The sequence below is a fragment of the Dendrobium catenatum genome, unplaced genomic scaffold (genome assembly GCF_001605985.2).
Source record: "Dendrobium catenatum unplaced genomic scaffold, ASM160598v2 fragScaff_scaffold_1126, whole genome shotgun sequence".
In the NCBI taxonomy this organism is placed as follows: Eukaryota; Viridiplantae; Streptophyta; class Magnoliopsida; order Asparagales; family Orchidaceae; genus Dendrobium; species Dendrobium catenatum.
In genome coordinates, this window is record NW_021319588.1 from 674,285 (window position 1) to 687,785 (window position 13,501).

General features: G+C 36.7%; 1 protein-coding gene across 4 annotated transcripts in view; it reads right to left on the reverse strand.

Annotated features, from left to right (window-relative positions):
* The window catches only part of LOC110091896, a gene marked incomplete at its 5' end in the record, with an annotated part of 15,885 nt that extends 10,431 nt beyond the window's left edge, over positions 1-5,454 (reverse strand). For all 4 annotated transcript variants that reach the window (XR_002302538.2, XM_020816192.2, XM_028698732.1 and 1 more), the window contains 2 exon segments: positions 4,956-5,244; positions 5,332-5,454. Coding sequence is in view for 3 of the 4 variants with exons in the window: in XM_020816192.2 (XP_020671851.1) it covers positions 4,956-5,244; positions 5,332-5,454 (412 nt within the window).
* Positions 5,455-13,501: the final 8,047 nt, after the last annotated feature.

Here is a 13,501-nt window from a genome sequence, read left to right on the forward strand (position 1 = left end):
CCTAAAAATTTTAAAATACTATGGTCTTTAGTTAATTGCCCCCAACAGATCGAACCCCGCCAAGGGACACTGCCCCCTTGAACCCCCGACAAATATGTCTTATAAGTTTGCCCCCCCTGAAAATTAGGGCTGGTTCCGCCCCTGGTTAGAGAGAAATCGCAGCAATTGTGATTTTAGGATGTGTACGTGATTTACAAATGCAAAAAGTAAAGAGGAGTCAGAATCAAGGAGGAAAATCGTCACAATGGTAAAAAAATACATATTCTAATTTAGAAAGCAAATTCTTAAGCCTTTCAACATGTACAAATATTGAGCAAAAGTTTAGCATGAAATACATTAGAAATTTTTAATATTGTTGAATCTGTGTCTACAACAAAATATTCATATGTAAACGAGCACATATATTTTAATGATTCGAGCTCAAAAGTAATCATATTCTAATTAATAATTATATTAATATTTCGCTAAATAACAATATTTTGGAAAGAAAAACAAGCTAACTACCGTTTTCTTTTCCTTCAAATAATTGTTTTGTTATACTGATGTCTTTTATATTAATGCATGAACCATTTAATTATTAGTTAAATAATTGATTAGAAATTATTAAATCTAAGGAAAATCATGTTAGGTGATGGGTGGTAACAATAAGTTATAATACCTGCACAAGTGAGACAAAAGTGATGATGGGGGCATTAGGACCTCAATGTAGTTCAATGACAATAATACTGGATTTTACATTGGCACCACTTAATATGGTTAATTATATGTTATGATGATGGCCAAAAGCTTAGACATCTAATCATGAGAAATTTAAAGACTTAAGATGAAATTAGAGATGAAAAAGAAGATAAATATTAAATGAAGTATCCATATGAATAAATTCCTAATTGAACGTTTAAATCATTAAATAACATAATATTATTCTATCTATGGCACTATAACAAACATTCTATTATTATTAGTTCATATGAACATATATATGTTAATTTATTTTATAAATGATTTACGAACTTAGTTTCAATCATAAATACATGCATATTGTTCATTGATCTTTTCTCATAAATCTTATATTAGAATTGCAGATTTTTCTGTTTCTCATAGCTCACCAAATTTTTATTCTAACTGTTTTACAAGAAATGAGAAGGTTTTTGAAGCAGAATAGAATCATGTCAATATAAACCTTCTATTTTATGATATAAGTATGTAAGAATAGTATTAAACAGAGGAATGTAGAATGTTTATTATAAAAATATTTTGAAGTTATTAATTCCTATATATATATATATATATATATATATATATATGTTATAAATAAAATATTTTGAATCATTTTGCTTTATAGATAAATGTGGTGAAATATTTCATGATTATTATCAGAATGTTTATAAGTTATGAATGTTAGAGGAATCTTATATTTCTCGTGGTTGCGTCCTGTGTCATTTGGTTGGAGAACGGCGTGGGGTGTGACAGAAAGTGATATCAGAGCGAGGTTTAACTTTCTAAGAATTATCTAAGGAAACTTAATTGGATTTAGTATTTTAAGAAAGATATTTGAATATGATATAATTACTACAGAGCTTAGGAGGAGGTAGTGTTCTTAAGTTAGTGGCGAGTCTACCCTCGATCCTTCTTGCATTTAATATATAAAATTAAAAAATATTAATTTGTGCATATGGTTATATAAATGCATATATTATGATATAATTTTTTAGATAAAATGGTTGAAAGAATACCCGAGGGGATTAATGGATAGTAAGCTCAGTAGAGCAATTGAATGTCTTGAAAATATTGCACAGCTGAGGGAAGTACACTCCGATCAGAATATGTGTCAGTAGTGCCTGATTCTACAACAATGATATCAAGGACTGATGCAAATGAAAATGATGCGAATGAAGATGAAAATAATGGAAAAGATGCAATTCTTTTTAGAAACTCCAGCACCTAGTGTACCAGTACCACCAACAGCTATACCAGTCATGCTATAGTTCCAAGTAGCAGTGCAGAAGCAAGTGCCCCAATAAGTGTAGAGTTACACAAGCATTTAAAACTCTTTCAGAATTTGAAGCCACATTTATTTAACGGAGTAGACACCAAAGTTGTTGAGGATTGGATAATCAAAATTGAAAAGATCTTGAATGGGATTAAAAGTCTTAATGAGAAACGAGTATCTCTAGCTATTTTTTTATTGTCAGTTGAAGGAGAATGATGGTGGAGAGTGCAATATTTAAAAAATTTTAAGGGTAGACCTGAGGAGCTAATCACCTAGGAAGACTTTGAACATGCCTTCACAGATTAGTATATCCCTTCTTTAGCAAGACAGACAATATAGGAGAGTTTTGTAAGTCTAACTCAAGGATCCAAGATTGTTATTCAATATGAGACAAATTTTACATCATTTTCAAAATATGCTCCACAGCTTATCAATACTACTGAGAAATGCTACAATTTTTTAAAAGGCCTTAGAGATCCATTGAGACAACCTCTAATTTCTTTGGACATTAAAGATTTTGCTGAACTAATTGAGAATGCCCGATTTCTAGAGTGAGATATGAGAATGGTAAGACAGAAATGGGAGACTAACAACAAGAAAAGGCAAATTGACATCAAAAGTGGTTAGTTAAAAAACAAAAATTTATCCAGGGTCAACAACAACAACAGCAACAACAGCATGGATGGTAATGTTCGATACCAATTTGTGTTAATTGTGGAAAGTCACATCCAAGAAAATGTCTATTGAGTTTAGATAAGTGTTATTTATGAGGAGAGCAAGGATATATTAAGAGACACTATCCAAAAAATGTACAGGAAGCCAGAGAGATAAAAGATGTTCAGAGGACCAAGTCGTATAGAGGCGCTAAACTACAAATGAACAAACCAACTTTGATGATAAAAGGAGAAGCATCTGGATAAACTGCAAGATTAGTACCAGCCCGAGTTTTTGCTTAAACCTCTCAATAAGTTAAGGAATCTTCAAAAATAGTGATACGTACAATCATTATTTCAGATTTACCTATCATAATTTTCTTTGATAATTCTCTGATAAATTTTAGTCAGGTGAACAAACGCATGAAAATCAGCGAATTAAATTTCTTAGCGAAGTTAAAAGCTAGTAAAGAGACAAATAGCAATATAAATATTATTCCTGTGGTGAATGAATTAGTTAGGATAGAATTGAGAAAAAAAATATTCATATTGCTGACCCCACGCAGTGAGATAAAAGCTTGATATTGTTGTTGTTGGTGGTGGTGAATGAATTAGTCAACTTTAAGCCCATAACTTTATCTTTTAGGGGTTTTTTGGTTGAAAGGAAAATAGATGTAAAGTATTCTAAATGCAGAGGTTTTAAAAATATTAGTGTTTGGTTGGAGGAAAAAAGAATCTAAAGTAAAGTAAATGTAATGTAAACCATTTTAGTTCATTTTTTAGGTAAACTAAACTCTTTCAGTTTTGAACAAGAATCGTTTGCCCTGCAGGTAAGGTCGCTTAATTCCCGATACCACTTCGCAGGCCATCACCAGAGGCCACCCACCGCTGACAGCCACTATCACCGCTGTCACTACTACCATCATCACCCTCCACTAGCTATCTCCAATGTCGTAGCCGTTGGTCGCCACCATTTTTGAATTTTACACTAAATTCATTTTACTTCAAGAGGATGTACCTTATGCTTTTTGTTCAAGATATTCTTCTTGTTGATAAGACCAGAGAGGGAGTTAAAGAAAACTTGAATTATAGAAGTCAACCTTAAGAGTCTAAAAGTTTTTGTTTGAGTAGATCTAAAACCAAATTCATTGAGTGTAATTTTATTAGCAAGAGATTTAGTGAGGGATTGTGAGTTTGGGCGATCATGTCATTAAAAAGAGTTCATATTTTACATAGCTTGTGTCGATTGTTCAAATTGATGGTGAAATCGAAGGGATATTATTAGTATAATTCAAGTTGGATGGTTGAAATGGAGGAGTGCAACGAGTTTGTTATGTGATAGAAAAGTGTACCTCAAACTCAAGAAAAAATTCTATAAGATGGTGGTGAAACCAATAATGCTTTATGATGCTCAATGTTGGCCATTAAAAGAGAAGCATAACATTAAGTTGAGTGTTATAGAGATAAAGATGCTCAGGTGGAGGCGTGGCTTTACTCTTAGAGATAAAATATGAAACAAGTATATACGTGAAAAGGTTGGAGTAGCTCCAGTGACAGATAAGATTAGAGAGTGTCATCTTAGATGATCTGGTCATGTAAAAAGTAAGCCTTCTGATGGCCCGATTAGAAGAGTTGATGTATTAAATTTGATATTTGTTAAGAAATGTAGATGTAGACATAAAGTAATTTGGTTAGAAAATATTAGAAATGACATTTTTATTAGATTTAAATGAGAATCTGACTCTTAACCGAACACAATGGAAAAAAAAAAAAGATTCACGTTGCCAGCCCCACAGTGGAAAAAAAGCTTGATGTTTATGCCTCGCCTTGCTAAGGAAAAATGCCTCAATTCTAGGTTTTCCTTAGTAACCATTGGTCTTCAGACTCTTCACAAAATGAGAGTGAAATCTTTGAATAGCGTCGTATCTGTAAATTAATATGCTCTTTTAAAAAATTGATCTGAAACTACCACGGCATAGCCGAGCACAAATTTTTAGCTCGCAATCTTTAAATTTATTTTTTCAATCATTGGAAGTGCAGAATCACAGTTCTTGTGTTGGAAAAAAGTGAAAAAGACATTAAAAAAAAAACTAAAAATATTTAAAAGAAGGTGGTTAAAATAACAAGAAAATATGATATTTAAACTGACGTTAAAAGTTCCTTATTTCATTTTTATCATTTTCTACACAAGGTACCACATGATATTGCATGTAAGAATGTGCAAATGTCAAGTCTAAGATAATTTTCTGCACAGGTTAAGAATGTGCAAAAATCAAGTCTAAGATGTGTCTGGCGCTATAGAGAGGACTTACAAGCTACCATGACTTTTGATCTAGCGCCATGACTTTCCCCCCACTTTAAAAGTAAGTCTTCAGCATTTGTCGCAAGTTTCTTTGTTATCATTTTGTCAATGTTCTGATCTGCAATCGAGTTTACCCTAGCAATAGTTACATTCTGCAACTCATTCAAAGCTTTCATTTCATCAGGAGTAGCACCAGAAAGCACAGATTTCAGCATTTGAAGTATTGCATTAAAGGCCTCGAGCTCATTTCTTTGACTGAACGGTCCAAAATCATCATCCTCGCTGAAATAAATTTCCACCTGCGTGAACACCATGAAAACTTGGAGAAAGACCAATTAAACGGAAAAGGAAAATATGCATGGAAATGGGAAACTGGCATGACATACATCATTCAGATAGAGTATCCGTGCTGCTCGAATAATATCTTCCAGTATTAGGAACAACTCTCCTCTTAGTGAAGGTAGTCGTAACTGAAAGCTGAAGCCAAGGTTCCTGGCATTTGACAGTCTCTACCAGTGAAGAAAGCAATCATAAATAACAACAGGAAGAAAGAACATATGAAGAACAGAAAACATACTTAATGATAACTTCACATCAAAATGAAAAAGCGTTGTGGCATTAGGTAAACTTTCTGAAGTAATTACAAAAAATTGTAACAATGACCATGACAAAGCAGAAAAACAAGGAAACATTCAATGAAGTTATAGAGCTTACAATCTTCTCGGTTCATAGTATAACTGCAAAATGCTGAAATTCCAGCATACTTATCTTTGTTAACATAATATTAGCGTTTTAATCATGCTTGTTTTAGATGCAAGCGCACCCTATGGGTAGGACCACTATGATTTGATACAGTGGTAGTGGATTGCATCATCATCCACTCCATCATCATTGACATTTGTTCTATCATTCTTGACACCGTTCGCTCAGGAAAGATGGCGCTAAGCATGAGCCCTGCTTCTTAGGCTTAATGTTTCATCTTCCTTGAGGTAGATTAAATTTTAATTAACAAGATTTCCCTTGATGATTGTATCAGAGTTTATTTAGTTATGGGCCCCTACTTTCAATGAGATCAAGCCCTCATAGTTAATTACCCCTTCTATCGTGTAGAAGAGAACTCTTGATTAATGATGAATAGCTTTAGAAATTTAAATATTTTAGTCTCAATTATGGAGAATGGAGGTAGAACCAATCAAAATCCCATGATTCCGTCGTCCCGAGAATACCGTAGGTTTCAGTCAACCAATAATAACAGTTATTGATCATAGCGTTCAGAGAACCTAATTAGTAGCCACGTGTTGCCTCCTCTCAAGGATCCCAAGTAAACTAAAGTGGTTAGATGTGGATTTTAATGTTATGATGATTTGGGGCTTATGATTTCATTTAGATGTTGGCCAATAATTTGGTTTAATTTAGGGATTACGTCTCCACTTAGGAGTTGCCGTATATTTGATTTAGGTCGGGACTTGTTGGTCCACTTAAGAGTTGTTCGTATGTCTGATTTAGGTCGGGGCTTACGACTCCACTTACGAGTTGCCCATATGTTTGATTTAGAACTTACTGCTTCACTTGGAAGTAGCCTGTAATTCATAAAAGATAGGACTTACTGCTTCCCTTGGAAGTAGAATATAATCTCGGGTTTTGGTTTGAGGGTCTAACACTTCTCTCAGAAGTTTCCTAAAAAGCATGTCTTATAGTTTCCATTGGAGGTTGATTGTCATTTAAATTTAGGGTAGATCGAACAACAGTTACCTCGTTTGCACTTCTCTACTGTCTTGACACTAGTGTTTTTGCTTCAGTACTTCATTTTTCTTGCTTTAGCAATGTTCTTTTGTTTCAACACTACTGTTGTAGTTCAGTACTTTTGTTTTTTAGCACTATAATCTTTGCTACAACATTTTGCATCTATTAGTACTATTGTTTCGTTTATAGTCCTGCATTGACCTAAGTTTATTTATTTGCAGGTATCGGAGCTAGCACTTGCAGGAGCTTACTTGGGGCTTGCTCTTTGTTAGAGTTTGAGTTTGTAGTTTCAGTTTGTTGTTTGTGTTTTGAGTTTGAGCTGGCTTAGAGTTTTGCTAGAGTTTGTTTTGTCTTGACTTTTTGAGTTAGACTGTTGTATAGTGGTTGATTCTAGTACAAACATTCATTTATATTTTCCTTTCATCATTTTTAATTTATTGCATTAATTAATTAATTAAGTAATAAAGTTTTAATTTTATTATATTTTAAATTAGTTAATTAATTAATTAATTAAAGTTTAAATTTTATTGTGATTTAATTTAATTAATTAATTAGTTAATTAATTTTATCATATTGTACATCGATTAATTAATTAATTGTGTTTTAAATTAATTAATTAATTAATTAAATGAAGAGTTAATTTTGTTATATTTTAAATTGATTAATTAATTAAGTTTTAATTTTATTATGTTTTCAATTAATTAATTAATTCTATTTTAATTCAATTTATGTTTTAAATTTTAGATTAAAAGAGAATTTTTTAATTAATAATAAATTTTTTAATTAAAAATTAAAATTAAAATTAAACTTTGTAATTATTATTTAATTAATCGATTAATTTTTGCTCTCCAATTTCTCCCAGAAGAAAATTTGGCAAACTCTCAATGTCCCCTCCACACGAGAGGAGGTTGGGAGGGCAGTTGCCCTTTCAAATCCGCCCGTCCGTATAGGATTAGACGGCCAAGGCCATCGAGATGGTGATCGGTCATAGCATAGGTTTTCAAGTCTTCAATTGTATGGTTGTCTTTCAAATCTGCTTACTATAAAAATAATAGTAATAATTTATTAAATTAATTAGTAGCCCGTTTTAATTCCTCCAACACATTCAAATAGAGACTTGGAGATGCCAACATTAAACTTGATTTATCGAATGTTGGGCTTACTATTGCGAACAAATATAGGCAAAAGAAATCCGATCGGAGCAAAGTGATCAGGTGTTTGAGCGTTCACTAACAAGTGTGAGTATAGGTGAAGGGTTGTGATAGGAAGATTGATCGCGCGAGTATGGATTGGAGTGGATCGTGCAAACGGACAGTGCGAATGGACAAGAGGCGCTAGTGGGGGGTCTCGTGCACACGTGGGAAGCCAGACGGGAGGCTATTCGTGTGTAGGGCAGTCAGACGAGAGGCTTTGGGAGGTTGTTCATGTGTAAGGCGTTCGGACGGGAGGCATCGGGAGGAAGCGAAGGCAAGCGTGAGCGTGCATGTTCGAGCGTGAATTGGACGCTCAGTCAGGTCTAAGTCACGAACGTGGGCGGGAGGTGGTTCGAGAGTCAATCGCAGGCTGAAGGCGGACAATGCTCGTGTGGAGTCGTTGTCCAGATCACTGGAGGCAAACGGGAAGCCGGAAGGCTCGTGTGCGACAGGAATGGGAGAACGAGAGTCGGAAGCAGACAATTGAGCAAAACTTGAACGAGTGTAAGGTCTTCTTTTCTGTTTCTTCATTGTTTTATACGAATTGAACATGTGGTTGTTTTAGCCACGATGTGGAGACGACGTGCTTGTTCGGTTATTCCTCCCTCTCCTTTTTTTTAATTATTTACATTTTTTTAATTTCAACAGTCACTTGATCAGCTAGCTTAGGAGAAGACTCATATTCAACCACCATTTCTTTACTGTCTTTCAATGGAATCTAGTACAAAAAGAGGTTCCTCCGTTCCTTGATGCCCTCTTTTCATTTGTATCATCCGCCAAAACTGAGTGTTTTAATACCAACTTAACCCCTATCCAACCTCTGGAAGTTGGTGCTTAAGCTCACAATGAGAAGTTAAAACAATTAGAAAGGTTATAAGTATACTTGGGATAGAAATTATAATGACCTATGAATAAAAATAAGATCTCTACTGTTGTTTCTCTTCTTAGAGGACTTTCTCCTCTCCAAATTCCTTCTTTCCTGCTGTAAATATCAAGAAAATATCTATTTTGGACTCTTTGCTAGATTGCAACAACTCCCCTTCACCTTGACTTTGCAGTGGGTTTTCTGGTTTCACCTGCTGTTTTGAATAAAGCGCACGGGTACTGTTTCTAGGTGCTGGACATCAAGCTTGTTGCGGAAAATGCCCTCTGGATTTGTTAGAACAGCAGCAAGAGTCTGGTTTTCCTTCTCTGGTTTGTTGAAAAACAGCCCTCAGCTTCCTTTTTTCATTCCTGGACTGCTGCAGATGGTAAACTGTAACTTGTTCCCTCCCGATAGTAGGTCACGGTAGGTCCAGAAAGTCTCAGGGGCGGGGCGGTGCAAGACTCCAGCAATTTCTGGTGGCTTTAGATCACAGCAACAGCAGCTGAAAGGGAAATTTTGCGTACTGCAGGCTGTGGCCGAGGGGAAAATTGGTGGCTGCTAGTCCTCATAGGGAGGCTGGTGGCCAGGAGATGGGAGTGGAAGACAATTTTGGTAGAATTGAAACTAAATTTTATATGTGGCCTTTATAGGAAATTATAACAGGAATGAGTTATTATGCAATCTCAAACAAACTTGCACAAAAAAAGATCCTTATCTACAAATTTGAAACTATACAACAACAACAACATCAAGCCTTTATCCCACTTGTGACTAGGGGTGTCAAAATATTGGACTTGAACTGAAAACCCGACCCGAACCCGACACAAAAATTTCGGGTTTGGGTTGACCCGAACCCGAAGCGGGTTGGATTCAGGTCCAGAAAACCAACCCGTTTGCAAAATCGAGTCGGGTTCGGGTTGACTTGGCAACGCGGGAATGACCTGGAAAACGGCTGCCCCGCGTTGCCTGCCCCGCGTTGCCTGCCCCGTCTGCCCGCTGCCCTGCGTTGTCTGCCTCAGTTGCCCACATGACCGCGTGATGTCGTGGTCCGCATCAAATCACATCGGGCCGAGGGCCAAGTCTAACGTCCGCGCGTGACACGCGTCGCCTGCTCGAGTCACGTCGCCGCCTGCGCTAGTCGCATTGTGTGGGCTGTGAAAATTCGGCCCCGGCCTCCGCCCGCTATTGCTTTTCTTTTCGAGGGAGTTTTAATGGATTAAGTTCCGATGTAAATTTTGGATGGCATATGGGTTTGTAGATAAGACAGTACCCAGAGATTTCGCCCTCATTTTGCAAGGACTTTATGATCTGAGTTCTGGTTTCCTATAGGCGCAAGCCCCTATAGTTAATTATCCCTCCCGATAACGAGAGAGAACTTTCAATTAAGGATAGTCGTGAATCAGATACGTAAAGATACATGGTATTTGGCTATAGTAGCAGCATGGATTTGGATTTGGGAATTTGGAAAGTTTTATATTTAAAATTGAAATTTCACCATCTTGCACTTAAAGCGAATGGTGGGGTGGGGGAATGGATGGACGATGGACCCGATCAAGATCCCATTGTTCCGTCGTCCCGAGCCATCGTGCACCCTGGTCTACTTAGTCAGAGGAGGTAGTCGACCCAACCTGACAGAAGGATCCTTGTCGGTAGCCATGGGTTGTTTCGTCCAAGGGGACCTTGTAGACATTGGGTGAATGCTTGTCTAAGGGGACAAATTTGAATCCATCTTAGCTAATAAAGGGCTTTGTGCCCTATCAATTATATCCTATTGATTCATATCTCAAGGACTTGATACCACTAAGGAAAGTATTGGCTCTGGCCATAACCGGTATTTGTGGATATTTGGGATGGCATTTTGGATATTTGGAATTGACCCCTCAGGTTGAGATATGCATTCAACACGACCATCATCGGGGTGTGGGTCGTTTTCATTTGAAAATAGTTGCATTTTGGATGAACATTGTCAACTCTGTCGAGCTATCGATAGAGGATCGGGTTTCATAGGCTTTATGCCTTTATTAGTAAATTATCATTGATATAAGTCTTAAATGCCTAATATGAATGTATTTAGACAAATACACAGGTCACCACCACCGTATATTTGTTTGATGGTTCGAACCCTGTCGACTCTTATTGATCTGTATAGAATGATCGGGTTCGAACTTGAATTCACTTATTAACCCGTGCAGCATCCCTAGACGTCACGTGTGTACTTATAGCATACTCTCCGGGGCCTATGCGAGGGTTTAGAGGCATTTTATAATTATTTATTGAACCTTATCAACTCCTATTTACCTGCTTAGGAGGATCAGGTTTAAATTTATTGACCCGCGTAGCATCCCTAGACGTCACGTATGTTCCTACAACACACTCACCGGGCCCATGGAGGTCAATGATTTTAGCGATGAATCTTTCTTATAAAGGGCCTTAAAGACCTAATATGAATGGATAAAATAAATATCCTGGTCGACCTCGTGATCGCATAGATTCATCATTTAGCCCACGCAGCATCCCTAGATGTCACGTGTATACCCATAACACGATCGTCGGGACCCATGTAGATCGTGATTGTATTTACCCCTTTAGTGCACCTATGTGCATATAAATTATGATGCATGTGTGGGGGTATTCTTGGAATATTTGTAGACGCCTTCTGTCCGCTTATATGAATGTTGTGAATCCGGTGGCGTGTTATAGCAGCTTCTGGATTGAGATGTTTGCAACCTTGTACATGTAGACTGTCGTGCACCACTTGCATCTTTTTTTAAATGGATTATAGTGCACTAATTAATCTCCTGCTTTTAGTTGATACACCGGGCATACAACAAATCTTTTATGGCAGCTCATAAAGATTTGCACTTGTTGTAGTCATTTGACATGTTGTTCGTATCGCCATTTAATATGTATAACGAGCCTCCTATAAAGGCCCGTAGACACTTGCATTTATTGCATATCATCCGGTGTTTGCTTGTAGATATAATGTAGTGCATATGACGGGTCTCCTATGACCCCATAAGTATTCGCACTTTGCTATATGTCATCTGCTTTTGCTTGTATATGGCATCTGGTGTATATGGCAGGTCTTTTACAAGGACCCATGAGTATTTCCCTTTGCTATGATCTTCCACCTTTTGCCTTCTAGCAGTTTATCTCCCTAGTGTTTGTAGAATATTCATCGTAGTTTCCCATGTCTATTCCACCTCATGTTGAATCTTTCTTATTGCAACTGACATGTTGATTGTGGTGTGGGTCTCTTATAACATATCTATTCTTCTCATTTGAAAGTAGACCGTTATGTGCTCGCTTACACATTAGTCCGCATTGATAGCAAAGGATCCATTTCTCCTACCTCTCCCTTACTTTGTTTGCGGACATATCACTGCATGATCCTCGTTACAGTTCGTGTATATTTCATTGAGCGTGTTGTTATTGACATGCATGTTGCTCTAGCATTTATTGTTCATTGCATACAAGCCTTTCTAGTGGCATTTGATTGCATGAGTCTTCATCATTATTTGTTGGAAAATTTGCATGATTATCTACACTTGTATTGTTGCATTCTCTTTGGTTTTTCATTGATCAATGCTTGCAAGTAAATCACATGTTCTTGCTCCTTGTTGACGATTGCTTGCAAATAGGATAATTGTATGAATAAAAAGTCTTATACATTAGCTTGTAGGAGTTTACATGCTTTGCCAATGTATTACCCTTGTAACATGTAATATGCATTATACCTCATTACACGCCCCTCATGCTTCACTCATGAATATTCCCCTTATTTTTATTGGCTGCGATATTGGGTTCTACTTGCAAATTCCTTGTCTTCAAAGAAGGTTCAATGCATACGATAAGTTCAATATCATCTTTCATTTGCACTTTGATTGTAGTCACTTCTCAGTCTTCATTAGAGATTATTCTAGTTCGTACCTTTGTTGATTGTTCTTAAAGTTCAAATAAAGTTTATGCTCCAAACTTCTTCACAAATTTGTAAATTTAAGCTATTGTCATTCAAAGTCATTGTTATTTGATCCAAATTTGGCATAACAATTCCACTGTTATCATTCAGGATGAATTCTTTATGCTCGTTTGATCTCTTCTGTGTCATTTTCAAGTTCCTTGCTTGAGTTCAACCGTATGTCCAAGTTCATTGTGGTTTTTTGAGTTTAAATCATGTTCGAGCTCAAAGCACAAGTTCAAGTCCAAAAACATGTTCAAATAAAGTTCAGGCTCAAAATGAACCTCTTCCGTTCGTCAAATCTCTTGTTGTTCAAGTTATGTCCTTGTCCATTTTGCAAGTTCAAGTCAAGTCCATAATTGATTCAAGTCTTTGTGAATTGTGATCATTCGAGTTTAAGTATAAGTTCTTTGAGTTTAATTTAGTTCAGTTCAGGCTTATGTTGTATTTCAAGTTCACTTAAAGTTTAAGTTCATTTAAGTCTCATTTGTTCAATTAAGTTCAAGTACGGCCTCGTATTCACCCAAAATTTCGGCAGCCTCCCGGCGTTTCCCCAGTTTAAGGAAAACTACGAGATATTGGGTCTTCCCACCACGCGCAATAAATGCGTGTATGGTATGTGTCCTTAGACACCGCGGTGGTGATAGGGCTGTCAATTCGGGTCAACCCGTCGGGTTCGGGTCGAACCCGACCCGACCCAAATTTAAACGGGTCAACCCGAACCCGACCCGTTATTACAAACGGGTCAGACCTTCCAACCCTGACCCGACCCGAGCGGGTTACGGGTTGACCCGACA